The following is a 16,066-nucleotide window of genomic DNA, read 5'->3' as shown; positions in this document are numbered from 1 at the left end:
TTTGAGTTCCTTTAAAAGTATGCAGAGCAAGGAGTTTGAGAAGGAAAAGGTAGGGAGACTAGAAGCAATAGTGAAGTTTAACTACATTGCATGCTGGTTCAGGAGCTCCTGTGTTTGTAATTGCTCTGTCATTTGTTTTAACTACACAGGAACACAGAATGTTGTTTGCTATATGGAGATGAGGAGAGGGAGTAATTTTTGAGGTAAAAAGTCATCTTTTGGGGTGGGACTGAGGATGCTGTCTTTCTTATTGCAGGCAAAACGAGCAGTACAGCGAGGAGCCACAGCGGTCATCTTTGATGTTTCTGAAAACCCAGATGCCATTGATCAGGTATGAATAAGGGAGCCTAGTTTTATTACAGCCTCTGTTGGGTTCTTTTAGGGTTGCTGAGGCAAGACTTGAGAGCATACAGGTCTCGAATCACACCTGCCTTAAGACATGCAGCTACTGACCCTGGGTAACATGGTGCTGTGGTTTTCCTGCTCATCTGACAGGCAAGAAGCAATGGAGATGTTGAGAATGTGTAGGGAGTTATATTTCTCTTCTAGCCTTCGCTGGAATCCAGAATCCAAAATCCAGCACTGGGATTGAGAAACAATGGAGGCAAACTTTGTGTCCCATTATCTAGTCAAGGAGGTTTTATTTGCCTAGCTCTGTGTACAAAACACAGGGGGTTTGGCCCTACGCAGCTTGTGATCAATAGTATTGTTGAGTAGCTGCTATTTTTGAGGTTACAAAATGGCTTTCAAACTTGGTTCTTAACAAGATTCTTACAGGCTTTACAAACATTTCTTTCTCGTTCACAGCTGATGATTTCTGGCCTACGTATTTTGTGAACAAGCAGGGTTTTTATTTTTTTGGGGTCTCAGTACAACTTCCATCTTCTCATTTGAAGTAGGAGAGGTAATAGCTCTGTGAGAGACAAGATCCTTCCAGCCAATTCTGAGTTATTTGTGTAGACAGAAATAAAAAAAAAAGAGTCTGCGTTTCATTTAGTTTTGTTTTGTCTTGAAACAAAACTGCTGTTTTTGCTACAGCACAAACAAATGAAGCTGAATGTTTTTAAGTGCAGCCTGAATTTCTTGGGAAAAGAGAGACCCATCAATGTTTAAATTTAGAAAGCTGACTTTCCTTCTGAAATGAGCATCTCTTGGACAAAGGAATGCAGGCCCTGTGCAATGGATGCTTTGAGAACTGTGCATGTGCATCAGAGCTACAGCCTTGATCTTGCAAACATTCTCAGGGATATTTTTTCCCGTTTTATACACAGCAAAATTATCTGAAGAAAGATGTAACCTGTCTTTTTCCAATTATTTTCTCTATATGACAGCTTCCAGTTACTTTCAGCCACCCTGCTCTCAACTTGCAAAGCTGAATTACTGCCTCTTGCTCTCTTCCCTCTACCAGCAACAGCTGTCCTTCCTTGATTCTTGATAATAAACTGGGTGCAATTGTCCTCAATAGCTGGGAAACTAGTCTAGTGGATGGCTGTTTTGGGTGTACCAATAAAATGGAAGGAGGTTAGTGGCTTAGTGCAGTAGCTGACAAAGGAGGCTCTGTTGAAGGACAGAGAGCCACCTATGCAAACACTCGCACACAGGAGAGGACTGACTAGACCTAGCTTTCTTACTCTAAACGTAAGAGATACTTGATTGGCTCCTTTCTCATGCTGCTCTGGACACTTGTGTTTCGTGTATTTTGATTCTCAGCCAACGTCTGCAGAACCCTTGACATCATGGGTGTTGTGGTTTAGGCCCAGTCGGCAGCTAAACATCATGTGGCCTCTTGCTCACTTCTCTTCCCACCCCACCCCCACCTTCAGTGGAATGGGGAGGAGAAAATACAACAAAAGGCTCCTGGGTCGAGACAAAGACAGGGAGGGATCACTCACCAATTATGGTCAGAGGCAAAACAGACTTAACTTCGGGAAAAAACATCAATTTAATTTGTTACCAATCAGATCAGAGTAGGATAATGAGAAATACAACCACATCTGAAAAACACCTTCCTCTCTACCCCTCCCTTCTTCCTGGGTTCAGCTTTGCTCCTGATTTCCCTGCTTCTTCCCCACCAGCAGCCCAGGGGGACAGGGAATGGGGGTTGCAGTCAGTTCATCACCTGTCGTCTCTGCCGCTCCTTCCTCCTCAAGGGGAGGACTCCTCACACTCCTCCCCTGCTCCAGCATAGGGTGCCTCCCACAGGAGACAGTCCTCCAGAAATTTCTCCAACATGAGTCCTTCCCGCAGGGCTGCAGCTCTTCATGAACTGCTCCTGCCTGGGCCCTTTCTGCAGGGTGTAGTCCTTTCAGAAAAAGACTGCTCTGGCACGGGTTTCTCTCGAAGTCCCAGCCTTCTTCAGGTGCAGCTACCTGCTCTAGCACGGGGTTCTCCATGGGCTGCAGGCAGGCGTCTGCTCCACCATGGACCTCCATGGGCTGCAGGGTAGAGTCTACCTCACCATGGTCTTGACTGTTGGCTGCAGGGGAATCTGCTCTGGTACCTGGAGCACCTCTTTCCGCCCCCTTCTTCACTGACCTTGGTGTCTACATAGCTGTTTCTATCACACCCCACTCCTCTCTGCTGCTGGTTTTCCCCTCTTAAATATGTTATCACAGAGGTGATACCACTGTCACCGATTGGCTTGGCCTTGGCCAGAGGTGGGTCTGACTTGGAGCCGCAGAAGCTTCTAGCAATTTCTCTCACACGAGACACCTTGGTAGCCCCTCCCCGGCTTCCCGAACCCTACCACACAAGCCCAAAACAAGGGGATAGTAATTAATTTGTCTTTAAAAATAAATACTGTTTTGGCATTCACAATGGAATTGTGGAAAACGACAGGTGGATAACAATGGAGGAAAAAATTATGTATTCTGGAGTATCTTTTATTCAAATTGAAGTATCCTGAGACACTGAGGGGAGTTGTTCAGGAAGCTTTCCCAGGTATGCTTGTTACCAAGCAATAAAACAACCAAGGGAGAATGCTTTGAAAGGAAGGAGTGGAATATTATGATAGGCAATCCTTCCTGCCAGTCAATCAACAGAAATAGGAACCAGGCCTGACCAGGAAAAGAATTGCTACCAAATGAAAGGGCTTTACATACAGATTTTGTGGATTTTATTCCCATTGACCTGAGTTTCTTCTGCTGTAGACTAAGAATGAAACTTCTGTTTTCAGAAATGCTCTGTGAAGTCTGATTTGTTTCTTAGTTTTACTTTTGCATAGTTTGAAGAGGAGTAATGACACCCAGAGCATCATGTTTAGCGAGAGTCTGGCAGTGTGCAAAAGATACTGAGGAATCAGGTGAATTGTTTCTTAGACGAGACAGTTTGAGAGGGAATATGTGTCTGGAAGCATACAGAGAGTGATTGGATTTGACCTTAGGCCAGCAAGCCTTGTAGACACATAGGATCCCTGGGTTGGATTCAAGCACTTCAGCTAGTTTTTAGCTCTTCAAAAGACATCTGCCTTAAAAATAGTTTGATCAGTGTTCTCAGAATCCCAGTCAAATACTAGGAAGAAATCTGTCTTAAAGTCTTAATAAAATCTGTCATTATCATCTGGACAGATTTAAGTAGAGTACTTTGTGAGCAGGATGATAGACCAGTCAGCTGGTAATTTCTACATCTTTTAGCCAGAAATAACAGGTAAGATGTCAACAATGTAGATATGGTATCTCTGACATACGCTCTTCTTGTTCAGTTTGCTCACACTCCTGTCATCTAATTCCTTTCCCCTGTACCATTTCCATCTGCTTGTCAGTGCCTTCTTGTTTTGCATCAACTAGCCTCTATACTGGGATTTTTCTAGTGGGTCAGAATAAGCTATATGAATTTATCATGTTGGTGCCATTTTGTAACAGAACAATTCTCTTATCTTGTTATTCCCCTCTCTGGTATATAGTTTAGCAGAGGTTTTTTTCTGGATTTTTTGGCCAGAGAAATTATGCATTCTCCACACTTGAAGGTTTCCAACATCTGACTGGATAAAGCCCTGAGCAGTGTGGTTTGATGTCATAGTTGACCCTGCCTTGACCAGGAGGTTGGACTTGTGGGGTAGTCTCCCACCCATGTTATTTTCTGATTCTGTGATTTGGCTTTTCAAAAAAACTTATTTGGAAGGAAGTTTCAGGGTGAATTAAGCTATCTACTCATATGCTTTAGTCTTTGAGGCCCCCACCCTGCAATCAATAGCTCTAGTGGTTGCCAAAACCCAAATTACTGTTCGAATGATTTTGCTGTGTTAAACAGCAGAAATCACAGACTTTAATAACTTGGCTAGGTACAAAGAGCCTGAAAGACATGACTCTGACATTAAATTGTTCAGAAAGCTGAAGAAATTTGTATGTGAATAATATAACTAAAAAGTTGAAATAACAAAAGGTTCAGAAAATGTAGCAAGACCTATTTTTTTGAAATGTGCTAATTTTTATTCTTCATTATGAGGCTTAACTTATCACAGAATTAATATATGCAAGGGCACATAATGCAGTTAAATTAAAGCTGCTGTTCAGGAATAACATTTTCTTATCCTTAATCTTAGTTTTGATCAGAAAAAATAAAGCAGTTTAAGTCAAACTTTAATTCAGATCTAACTCTGTGGAATACTTAAGTGAAGGTCTATCCTAGAAGAGAACAATTGGAGCTTGAATCAATTCCACATTCATATTCCTTTACTCTTTTCTCCAGTGTCCAAAAGACAGGTCGTTTTCCTGAAACGTGGCTTTTGAGTAGATTATTTTTTTTGTTCTAGCTGAACCAGGGCTCAGAGGACCCTCTGAAGAGACCAGTGGTGTATGTGAAGGGTGCTGATGCTGTCAAGCTAATGAACATAGTTAACAAGCAGAAAGTGGCACGAGCGAGGATTCAGCATCGCCCCCCACGGGTGAGACTTTAAGAAACTTTACCTAGGTATTACGCTGCTGTTACTTCGTGCAGTGCTGGCTAACTGCACTGAGTGTGAAGATGTTTTGATGCTCCCCGGGAGCATTAATACATGTGAAATTCTGTTGACCTAAATAAATTGAGCAACTGCACTGTGGACAAGCAATTACACTTGATGTAAGTATAGAATCCACCATGTGGCATCTGCTGTCATTCATAAGGATTCTTTTGAATATATAAATGGCTAAAAATTTTCTGTAATAGACATTCTTATTTTTCTTAGTTAAATAACTTAATTATTGCACACTCCTGGTAGTTCAGATTTGTAAGACAGTCTGCCCTATGTTAACTAATAATTCTGTGCGGTACTTTAAACATGGGTTTATTATTTGATAGCTGATATTTGTAATTGTAATATAAAATTGTTTTTCTAGAGTTTTTTTGAACACTGTCTACATGTAGTTTACAGAAGAACAAAGCTGGAGGTCATCCATGTCCCAGTTACCACTTTGGTTTTGTTCTATTTTTATGGAATTCTTCTGTTAAGAAATGTATTTGAGAAGTTGGCCATTCACTGAAAATTCAAGTGTTGATTTTCACTCACTTAAGTATACAGGCAAATCAAGAAATCATGAAAATTTGTCTTACTGTGATTCACCCAGTTAAAAAACCTGGGTTTTGTGGGATTGATTCAGAGACGCTAAATGTGACATCTCATGACTGGCATTCTGTGTATTTCATTCACTTGCAGTGACATACGAAAACCAGGTTTTGTCTCATAGAATCCTAGTTAATGACCCCAACAGTGTGTACTTTGACTTTTGCCATTATGATTGTATACATTTGACAGTGACCACTGAGAAAGTAGAGGAGAGGAACAGTAGATCTGAGTATGATCTAAAGAAAGGAAAAATAACATTTTTGGTTTAATTTTTAAGCAACCCACCGAGTACTTTGACATGGGAATTTTCCTGGCCTTCTTTGTGGTTGTGTCTCTTGTTTGCCTCATTCTTCTTGTCAAGATCAAACTGAAACAGCGGCGTAGTCAGGTAAGAGCAGTAATGGGGTATTCACTGAATGCTGAAAGTTAGCTTCTCTTACTTTGCCCTCGAACTTGTTTGCTACTTTTGGAAATGCCAAATACAGACTTCTTTGTGGAAAGCCATCTTAGTGGAAGGGGTTTTATCCGTGGATATAGCCCCCTGGAAAAATTGGAAATGTCTTTAAAGGAGATCTACATTGACCTGTGATGTTCATTCAGTTAAATCCTGAAAAGAAAAGAGTACGGAAGCAGTCCATTTAGCCATTGGGAAGGAAGAACATTTGGGGTTGTTCAGAGGTTGATTATCAGGAGCGCTGGTGTACTCCTACAAGCCCAAGCTCTTGTTGCTGTATCATGGAGAGAATATCAGGATTGGAAATAAATTGCAGCTCTTTTCAATAGAATAACATCTGTTGATTCTTAACGACAGAGATTTGGAGGTAAAAAGTTTGGTTAGGAGAAGTTGTAGGTGAGATACTTGGAGTTTGTCCTGTCAAACATGAAAGGGAAAGCAAATGGAAGCTAATGGACACTGAAGTTTGTAGTTGTAAACTGTCTAGTATATACACATAGAAGTAACGCAAAGCACTGTAGGTGCTTAGGACTCTTGCTTTGAACATATGGAATAGGAATACAAAGATGTTATGGACCAACAGCAGTGTTAAAAAACAGTGTTAAAAAGGGGGGATGATAAATTCTGCAGCAAAATTAAAACAACCCACTGCCTTCTCGACTTCTGTTATTGATTAAATTTGGGGTGAAGGGAAAGCGATACAGCTAATGCAGTAACATTTCATTTTAATCCCGCTCGAGCGTTGCTTCCGGTATTATGGTAGCAACAGCATAATGGGGCATTACGGTCAATATTGACAGTTCAAAAAAAGTTCCTGGCTAGGTCTTATATGTCACCATGAATAGTTACTGCCTGTTGATTGAACAGTTGACATGTATCCCAGTTGTCAGCACCTTCACCCTGTTTTAATTCAAAGTAGCTTATCATTTTCACTACTGCATGTGGCATACTTTCTTTTCATGAGGCTTCTGATCTAAATTCTAATTAGCCTTCTCTGCTTAATTCATTAAATTGTGTATTAGTCTGGGCCTGACATGTTTTGGTAAGATACATTAATTTGATACAGTGGTGTTTCTCTGCTACTACAGTATAGTCCCTTATGCAGAAATGTTGCTTTTTTTATTTTGTTTTGATTTTTTTGTTTTGTTTTGTTTTGTTTTTTGTGTCGTTCTTTCTTCTGTTGTAGAATTCCATGAACAGGCTTGCAGTGCAAGCACTGGAAAAAATGGAGACCAGGAAGTTTAAGTCCAAAAGTAAGGGACACCGGGAAGGTAGCTGTGGGGCACTGGACACACTCAGTAGCAGCTCCACCTCTGACTGTGCCATCTGCTTGGAGAAGTACATTGATGGGGAGGTAAAGGATAAATGGTTTCTTCAACATGGGCTGAGAATGTAGCTAGTTTGTTTTAGCGCTGTGGTACGTGGCTGGTTGTTTGGTACATTGTGTACAGAGGTTGTGCTGTTTGCCACACTGATTACACTGTCTAGCCAGCCCAGCCTCATCTGCATTCTACAGCTCCCAAAGAAATCTCAAGGGTTTTTCCCCATACTGTGAAGTGAGAGGTGAGGGATCTCATTCTGAAAATTGCTAGCTACATCAAGTTACTTTTCTGAGAAAAAAATCGTAAAGAAGTCAGGGTTACCTCAGCATTTAGTTCTCTGGGTATTTTTAACAAATGGTGTACTGATGTGATGGTGCGTGCAAACTCTGTTGGACATGAGAGATACATTTTGTGTTTTGTTTCTCAAGCTTTGATGGCATCTTGTCTTTAAAATGTCAGGTACACAGCACTGCTGGGAAACCAGAGGAGGAGAAGGAGGAGATGCTAAAAAGTTCAGGAACCATTTTTTGACTTCTCAGTTACCATGGCTGCATTGGTGTCAGTGCTTGCTTTCTGTGACACGGTTCTACCCAGAGGAAGAAATAGGCTCCTTAGAACAGAGGCAGTCAATAATCACAGCTTTAAATGTTCATATAAAAAAATTATTTGAGGACATTTTATTTTGTAATTATTTGTAAAAGATTTGTCATTTTTAAGGCAATAGAAAATACCAGCTGGAGTATTTGAGTGCTACAAGCTACAAATAGAAAGTTAATGAAGTTAGCCGATGGGAAATTATTCAGAGTAGCAAGGATGAAGGTAGGCAAGAACTTGAGAAGGGCTGTACAAAACTCACTGGACAGGAAATTCATGCGTGAACTTCAGCATGAAGTGATACACATAGGGAAGAGCTTCACATGTATTAGTGATGGGTTGTGAGGTGAGCATTATTGTTCAAGAGCAAGATCTTAAAGCTGGTTTAGATAGCTTTGTGAAAGCAGATCAGTGCTTTGTGTCAGCCAAAGAGGCAAATCAGATACTAGAAATGAGACAGGGAAGTCTAGAGATCTGAACAGAAAACATAATTACACCACTGTCTAAGTTCAGTCATGCTCTCACACTGGAGTACTGTGTGCACTTATGATCTCATTTCACAAAAGATATGTTGGAAATGAAGGTGCTTCAGCAAAGGGCAGTCTCAAAGTGATCAAAGATTGGGAATGGTTTCTGTACAAAAAAATGACCAAGTAGGCTAGGACTGTTTAGTCCTAGGTTACTTGGAGGTGAAGGGAGTACAAAACCATGAATGGAGCGTGTGAACAGGAATCAGACGTACATTTTTTTCCAATACAAGATTGGATGCAATAAAATGAAACTGCTAGGATCAAATCTGAATCAAAATGTGGTGTTTCTACACCAGCAGGTAGTAGTCCTTCATGCCAAAGCATGTTACAAATTCAGAACTTGAGCTCATGTGGAGACTTGAACAGTACTTGGAAGGAAGAACTGCTGCGGGTTTCTGAACTGGTAGATATCCAGCAGGCTCAGGAAGTCCTGTAAACAGATAATAGCTGAAGGATGAGAGTGCTGGGCAAAGGGAAAAGTATCATATACACCATGTTGGTTTTGCTTTTCCCTGAGTGTTTTCCATTGCTAATAGTTGTAGGCAGGATGCATCATCAAATGAACTCTGTTGATTTTTTTTTTTTTTTTAAAGTTAATCTAATATATTAAGGAAAACTTTAATGATGGGCTCCTTCAAGGTGTTAGGTCATAGGGACACACAGCAAAAAGTGTCCTAGAGAAGTGTAGTATATCTGCACAGAGTTCTAACGTGCCTGCAGACTCTTCTTTTAGTGACACCTGATCACTAGCTGTTGTGCTTTTGGCTGTGTTGAACAGATGGCATTTTTTTCCTTCATACCATTTTGAGGTGAAGAATTGATCCATGTAGTAGCCAAGTTAGAAAAACTAGGAATAAGCAGGGAAAAATTCACTCTTTAGGAAGGAGTAATTTTTCATGTTCCTTCATCTGTTCCTGTAGGAACTGCGTGTCATTCCCTGCACGCACCGATTTCACAAGAAATGTGTGGATCCTTGGCTACTGCAGCATCATACCTGCCCTCACTGCCGCCATAATATCATAGGTAAGTGCTGCAGTATGAAAGCTTTGTTTTGTCGTCAGTTTCGGATTTAACAGCTTACAAAATGACACAGAAATTGTGCCTGTTTGTAAATCTCCATAGAGCTGATAGTTTTTATTGCAACGCAACCCTAGTGATAGTTAGGACTAAGTTTTTTGAAAAAGACTGCGTGCCTTGGAATAACAGGTCGCATTTCTGGTTTTCCTTCATTCTGGGTGCAGTGCCCAGCAGAGAGCAGCATTGGTCAGCTTCTGAATGCAAGGAGGACAAATAGATACCATAGATGCCTATGTTTTCTCCTGATAATTATAAAGAAAAGACAATGTGTTGGGTTTTATTTTTCCGTGATGTTGTAGTTTGGAGTGTGGTTTCTCTTACTTGGCGTCTCCCCTTTCCATTTCTTCTGCCTTGAAAAAATTTAATAATAATACATGCTTATGTAAAATAATGTGTAAAGTGAAAACACAAGCAATGACTGCCAGCCTTGCTCTTAACCTGCAGGATCAGGAATAATGTGTAAGCAGAAGGTTTTTCACATATGAGAACAGTATCTGAAATCACTTCAGTCCTTTTCACTTTTAAGCAAATACAATTGGGTGCTTCAGAGGCTTCGAGGCAGATGCTCTCGACTGACTTTGTTTTGTTATTTTTCATTCTCTGTAAAGAGTTGGTGCTGCTTTTTTTTTTTATAAATTCTGTTGTGTGCGTAATGTAACAAAATTCAGAACAAAATCTCCTTCTGTCTTGCATAAAATATTTTCCTTTTTACCTTTTTATTCCCTCCTACTTCTACTTCTCCGCTCTTATTTCTCTCATTCAGAACAGAAGAAGGGAAATGCAGGTCCAGTCTGTCTGGAATCCATCAACCCAGCACGCAGCCGGCAGCAGAGGGTGATTCTGCCTGTCCATTACCCAGGCCGGGTGCACAGAGCAAACCAGATAACAGCATATCCCACTCGGACAAGTATGGACCCTCATGGAAACCCGATCACAGTACTTACAGTTGAGCGACACGGTGAACAGAGCCTCTACCAAGCCCCATCCCCAGCCTATATCCGAAGTTACCAGCCTATTCATTTGGACCATGCTTTAAACACGCATCACTGTAGCCTGGAACATAGGGCTTACTCCCCAGCTCACAACTTCCGAAGACCCAAGTTTGGCGGACGCAACTTTTCCAAAGCAGCGTGCTTTTCCCAATATGAGACCATGTATCAGCACTACTACTTCCAAGGCCTTAGTTACCCTGAGCAAGATGGACAGCTTGCAGCTGGCATTTCCTCAAAGGGTCCTTCCCGTGCCTTTCAGCCTGGTAGCAGCATGCTTTTCCCTCCTGTGGTACATGTAGTGCCCTCATCCCGCTTGGAGAGCGGCAGTACCTCCAGCTTTAGCTGCTATCATGGTCATCGTTCGGTGTGCAGTGGATATTTGGCTGACTGCCCTGGGAGTGACAGCAGCAGCAGCAGTTCTGGTCAGTGCCACTGCTCCTCTAGCGATTCCATGGTTGACTGCACGGAGGTCAGCAACCAAGGGGTTTATGGGAGCTGCTCCACCTTTCGCAGCTCTTTGAGCAGTGACTATGACCCGTACGTTTACCGTAGTAAGAGCCCTTGCCGAGTGGGTGAGGTTGGTGGTGCAAACAGGGGTGCAATTGTTCTCTTGGAGGGCCCCCACCAGGACGAGCTTCCAGCTCATGGTCACAGTCTGGTGGGTGCTGACTGTCGGCCTGTGCCAGCTTCTTCCTCAGGGGACCAACTGTCTAATTGCAGCATGGATATGAACTATAGCAGTAATTCCTCGCTAGAGCACAGGGATCCAAATGGCACTACCTCAGAGGGAGGACATGAGGCCACTCCTGGTGCCGCCTTGGATGTTAAAAGGAACTGGAAGAATCCAGAGATAGCAGGGCCGTTTATGGAGCAAGCATGCGCATGCTGCTTTGAACTCCAGCACTCTGCCCTGGAGCCAAGCAATGGGACAGCTGACTGCAGTGCACTCTTCCTTAGCTCTCCGCTGTGGGGGACGTGTGGCCCAGGAGCAGAACCACAGTCAGGGAACACCCCGGGCTTGTACAGTATTAACTCAGACCACTTGCATAGGACAGATGGGGTAAAATGTGAGGGGTTGCCCTGCTGCTTCTATGAAGAGAAGCAGGTAGCCTGTAGCAGCAACAGTGGCAGTGGAGGTGCTGGCTGCTATACAGAAGACTATGCAGTGAATGTCCAGTACACGCTTCCTGATGACACCTTGCCAAGCTGCTGTAAGGGTGTATGTGATCTGGGTCAACGCATTCCCATAATTCCTGAAGACAGAGACTGTGAGCTGATCCTACCTACAGAATGCCAAGGGACCCATGCGGGAGGCTGTAGTTCCTGGGATGGAACACCTGAGCTAGATACTTACCTGCACTGCCAAGGTATAGGAGAGGTACAGGACGAGAGGGAGGTGTGCTACAAGGCAGCATCATTCCTGCGGCAGAACTACTCTCAGGAGGAGGAAGCCGGAATGCTCTTTCCCAGTCCCACTCTGAACTCCCAGAACCTGATGACGACCACAATGGCCACAGGTAACTTGCATGCTTTTCTTGATTAGTCGCTACCTTTCCGTCCTAGCGTATGAAATGCTGCCAGCTTCCTAGGTACCCGCAGCCATAAAGTTCATTGCCATCCTTTGTATAAGAACAGGTTACTGACTAATCCTTTGCCCAGAAGTGTTACTGTCTTGTTACCTGGGCCGGTTTGGTCATAGCTAGAGGAACAGAAGATGATAGTTTACCATCTAACCCTATAAGAGCTTTCATACTCCTCCTTTATGGGGAGGGGGAAAAAGTGACTGCTAGTACCAAGCCCTCATTAGAGCTCCCACAGCCAGGGACTGCACCCGTCATGGCAACTGTGGCAAGCTGCCTACGTCGGCAAGGCCATGGTGCTGGGAGAGGACAGACAAGCTGAAGGATAAAGAAAATGAATGAAAAACTTGGAATTGCTATAGAAGAATATGTGGGAAAGTCTCTGCTGTTGACATACACAAGGGTACAAAAGAACCACTCACAGAATGAAGGGGGTATTCCTTACCTGCCTTGCCAGGGCTGGCTTTAAGAGTGTTTATAGAATTGTAGGGTGCTCTAGGTTGGAAGGAACCTTGGGCCATCAGTTAGTCCAACCTCCTGCTCAAAGCAGAGCCAGCTCTGAGATCAGACCAAGTTACTCAGTTTGTCAGATTAGACTGTTTCCCCAGTCAGGCCACGACAACCTCCAGGAACACAGAGTGCACTCCCTTTCTGAGCCCTTGTTCCCGTGCTTGACAGCCAGCATGGTGAAAAGATTTGCCTTATATCCAGGCTGAACACCTTATGTTTTAGCTTAAGCTCCTTACCTCTTGTCCAAAATGCATCACTGTGAAGACCCGGGTTCCATCGTTGTGACAGCCTCCACGTAGGTATTGCAAAGCTGCTAGGGGCTGCCACCCCAGCCTTCTCTTCTGCAGGCTGAACAAGCCCCAGTCCTTCAGCCTCTTCTCACGGGGTGAGTGCTCCAGCCTTCTGAGCCTCTTGGCTCTCTGCTGAACTTGCTCCAGTCAGTCAATGTCTTGTTCTGGGGGCCCCAAAACTGCATGCAATATTCTAGATGCAATGTTCCTTAGTTTTCTTTATCCTTCAGGTGCTGGATCTCATCCCTTGGAGAGAAGCCAAATTGGTGACTAGACCTGTCCACATGTTCCTGGATGGAGAAGCAGAGCTTATCAGAGACTCCAAATTCTCATGGACTTAATTTTTTTTAAGCTTTGACAAACACACAAAAGTGGTAATGTGGAGAAGTCCCTCCCATACTTCCTCTTCCTCTGCATCTGCATCAGCTTGATTGTCTCCTTTGTCCCTCTTGCCTGAAGCCTTCAGGCCTCCATTTGTGTGCAAAGCCCATGTGGAGCGTTTCTGAGCTCTGGTGTCATTTCTATATTAAATGACAAAGTGTTATTTATATTTTCCTTTTAGAAGTGACCGTGTCAGCTCTTGCTGAGAGGTAACACGGAGTGTTAAATAAGCCAGGCTATGTGTAGATGCTGTTATCTCCTACTTAAAGGAGTCCAGCCTTTGATAAGCTCAGGGCTACACCTGCCTTAGAAACCAGATAGCACCTTGAAATATAGTAGTCCAGAAGGATACAGCTGCTGAATGGATGCTCAGATACCGACTAATCTTAGTAGCAAATCCTAGTAGCCAGCAAGTTATTACATGAGTGATTTTGAGGGAGGTACAGCATTGGACTGTCTCCTTTCTCTTCTCCCCTCCTCTCCCTTTCATGCTGCTCTGATGATTTGGCTGGGAAGGGTCTCCTGCCATTATGATTAGTTTAAAGAAAGTGGGAGTAGGGAAACTGGTAGCTCAGAATGTTCTCATCCTTGCTTCCTGCTAAACCGTGGACCTCATTGTACCTTCTGACTGGTGAAAAATTCTGGGGACCCCTCCCTCAAACAGATGCTAGAAGTGCGTGCTTAGAAAGGTCAGTACCTCTGTAGGTAATGACCCTTGCCTTCCATACGAAGTTTTCCAGGCACCTGTAGCCCCTGTTACGGTTCTGAGGAATGCTGGCATATGCAGGAAAACAGAGCTTGCATAGTGCTGGCAGCTTGGCTGGCTCATTTTGGAAACAGGTCAGAAGGTGTCTTATTTTCTTATAGACTGCAAGCATGCCTAAGGGAAACAGTACTTGTCACCTTTTGTGCGTGTGAGAAAGTGAGGGACATGATTTACTCATTGTTTTCTTCTTTGCTGTGGTTGATGTAGCTTCCATAGATCAATCTGTTTTAAAGGTTTCTTGGGCCCAGCCAGCTGTGCTTCATTTTTGTCTTGTGTACAGAGTTCTCTCTGTACCCCATTAGCCTGGGCACATACTTTTGTTCTTGTACTAGTGGGGATGTTTGTTATCATGAGATAATATATGTCGTCACTTCTGATAGCAATTGTTTCCTGTGGAAACAGCGGCTTCTGAGTAAGAGGCTACCATAGCATGGTTTAAATTGCCTGTCATGCTGCATGTGCCTGAGGACACAGTGTCATCCTGTCTGGTGTATTCACAGCAGGAATTCTCCTAAAGGGAAACAAATTATTTAATGCCCACGGTGCCAGTCTTCTGAAAAGATTTGTCCAAAGTTCAGTACACGTTGGAGATACTTAAAAGATGTGAAAAAAGAGATGTACAGTTCATGTTACATTTTCTGCCAAAGTAATGTCCTTGACAGCACCAGGCTAATTGTGAGAACCAGCAAAGGTAACTTGTTTGCTTTAAGTCACAAATCAAATATTTTAAAAGAAGCAAACATCTAAGTAGTAACATACATTCATCTGTTTACTTTTAGTTTCTGTATTCAGTAAGTTAGGAAAAAATAATTCTATTTAAAGGAATTCACATTAAATCTTTTTAAATGAACAAACACCAAAATCCAGCTGTTCAGAGAATTAATACAAGGCAATATCTGGGTATAGGATCAAAAGAAAAAATCCAATAAACACAGTTTGTGTGTGTAAAGCTTATTGAAAACTTACTCATTCTCTGAATGACTGAAGTAAGCAGTATGTGTTGGGAGAATAAACTCTAAAGGTTTGGGGTTTTTTGTTTGGTTGTTTTTTTAAGTCTTACCTTTCTCCTTCCTCCACTCAAAAGAAATGCATTGTAGAAGCTGTGGTATCCTACCTTGGTTATTCTGCTTGGTGTTTTGTGAGGCACTGTCTAAGGCCACCTAAGATGCGTTGTACTCTGTAACTACACAACATGTTGTGGTAAGATGTGGTTATAAAAAAAAAATTCCTATTCTGGTTCGTGATGTTCCTGGATGTACTGGTCTTATTCACGTGTTACAGAAATCTCTGCCAGTACAACAGTCTCTGCAGGCCTTACCACAGAGGTACCTACACCTGGTTTCTGTATTCGGTTTTATATTCAACATCTAGTTAATTCCCTGCTACCTGTATGTCCGTACAGACTTACAGGCTAGCTGGCTGTGATAGATGGTTTTTATAACAAAATGCCTTTCTACTACTTACATGAACAGTTGTCATTGTGTTTGGCTCATGAGGCACTATTTAAAATGTTTTTAATTAAAGTTATAGCACTTAAAATTGTTTTGTATAAAATTTGCTGTAAAGATTTGTAATATGGTCAAAGGGCTCTTTCTCCTTCATTACCATTTTTAAAAATGTTTTAAAAGCTAGAAAACATCTTGTATATATTCTGTATATGTATAGCAGCACATTTCATCTATGGAAATATGTTCTCAGAATATTTATTTACTAATATATTTATCTTAAGCCATGTCTTATGTTGAGAGTGTGTGACGTTATTGTAATAATCATTGAAAATCACTAACATGAGGCCCTGTAAATATATGATAATTGCACACAAAGATTTTACAGTACTTGCCGACCAAAAATGATTTAAGAAAAGTTGTAGTTACCTGCAGTTTTGTAAGAAAGTGTACAAATGTCTGTATTAAAAAAAAAAAGACAAAACCACACAAAAATACAGTTTTATTGCATATACGTGTGGAGATTGTCCTTCGTGTTGTGGGGGAAAGGGCACAGATCTGTGCTTCTCAAAATATAGTCCTA

The 16,066-nt window shown here is 42.3% G+C and overlaps 2 protein-coding genes across 3 annotated transcripts in view; one reads left to right on the top strand and one right to left on the bottom strand.

The window, feature by feature from the left end:
• ZNRF3 (zinc and ring finger 3) overlaps positions 1 to 15,995 on the top strand; it is a 99,220-nt gene extending 83,225 nt beyond the window's left edge. The window contains exons 3-9 of one of the 2 annotated variants that reach the window (XM_042805720.1): positions 257 to 331; positions 4,751 to 4,882; positions 5,820 to 5,930; positions 7,183 to 7,350; positions 9,363 to 9,465; positions 10,283 to 12,028; positions 13,122 to 15,995. In XM_042805720.1, coding sequence (XP_042661654.1) covers positions 257 to 331; positions 4,751 to 4,882; positions 5,820 to 5,930; positions 7,183 to 7,350; positions 9,363 to 9,465; positions 10,283 to 12,028; positions 13,122 to 13,165 — 2,379 coding nt within the window. In that variant the 3' untranslated portion in view covers positions 13,166 to 15,995. The remainder of the gene's footprint in view (positions 1 to 256; positions 332 to 4,750; positions 4,883 to 5,819; positions 5,931 to 7,182; positions 7,351 to 9,362; positions 9,466 to 10,282; positions 12,029 to 13,121) is intronic. The other variant, XM_042805721.1, reaches the window with a different exon arrangement.
• KREMEN1 (kringle containing transmembrane protein 1) overlaps positions 13,229 to 16,066 on the bottom strand; it is a 41,524-nt gene continuing 38,686 nt past the window's right edge. The window contains exon 10 of the mRNA XM_042805725.1: positions 13,229 to 13,280. Coding sequence (XP_042661659.1) covers positions 13,229 to 13,280 — 52 coding nt within the window. The remainder of the gene's footprint in view (positions 13,281 to 16,066) is intronic.

Source organism: Tyto alba, unplaced genomic scaffold, assembly GCF_018691265.1.
Source record: "Tyto alba isolate M040663 unplaced genomic scaffold, T.alba_DEE_v4.0 Super-Scaffold_44, whole genome shotgun sequence".
Lineage (NCBI taxonomy): Eukaryota > Metazoa > Chordata > Aves > Strigiformes > Tytonidae > Tyto > Tyto alba.
This window is presented reverse-complemented; position numbering and strand designations above follow the sequence as displayed.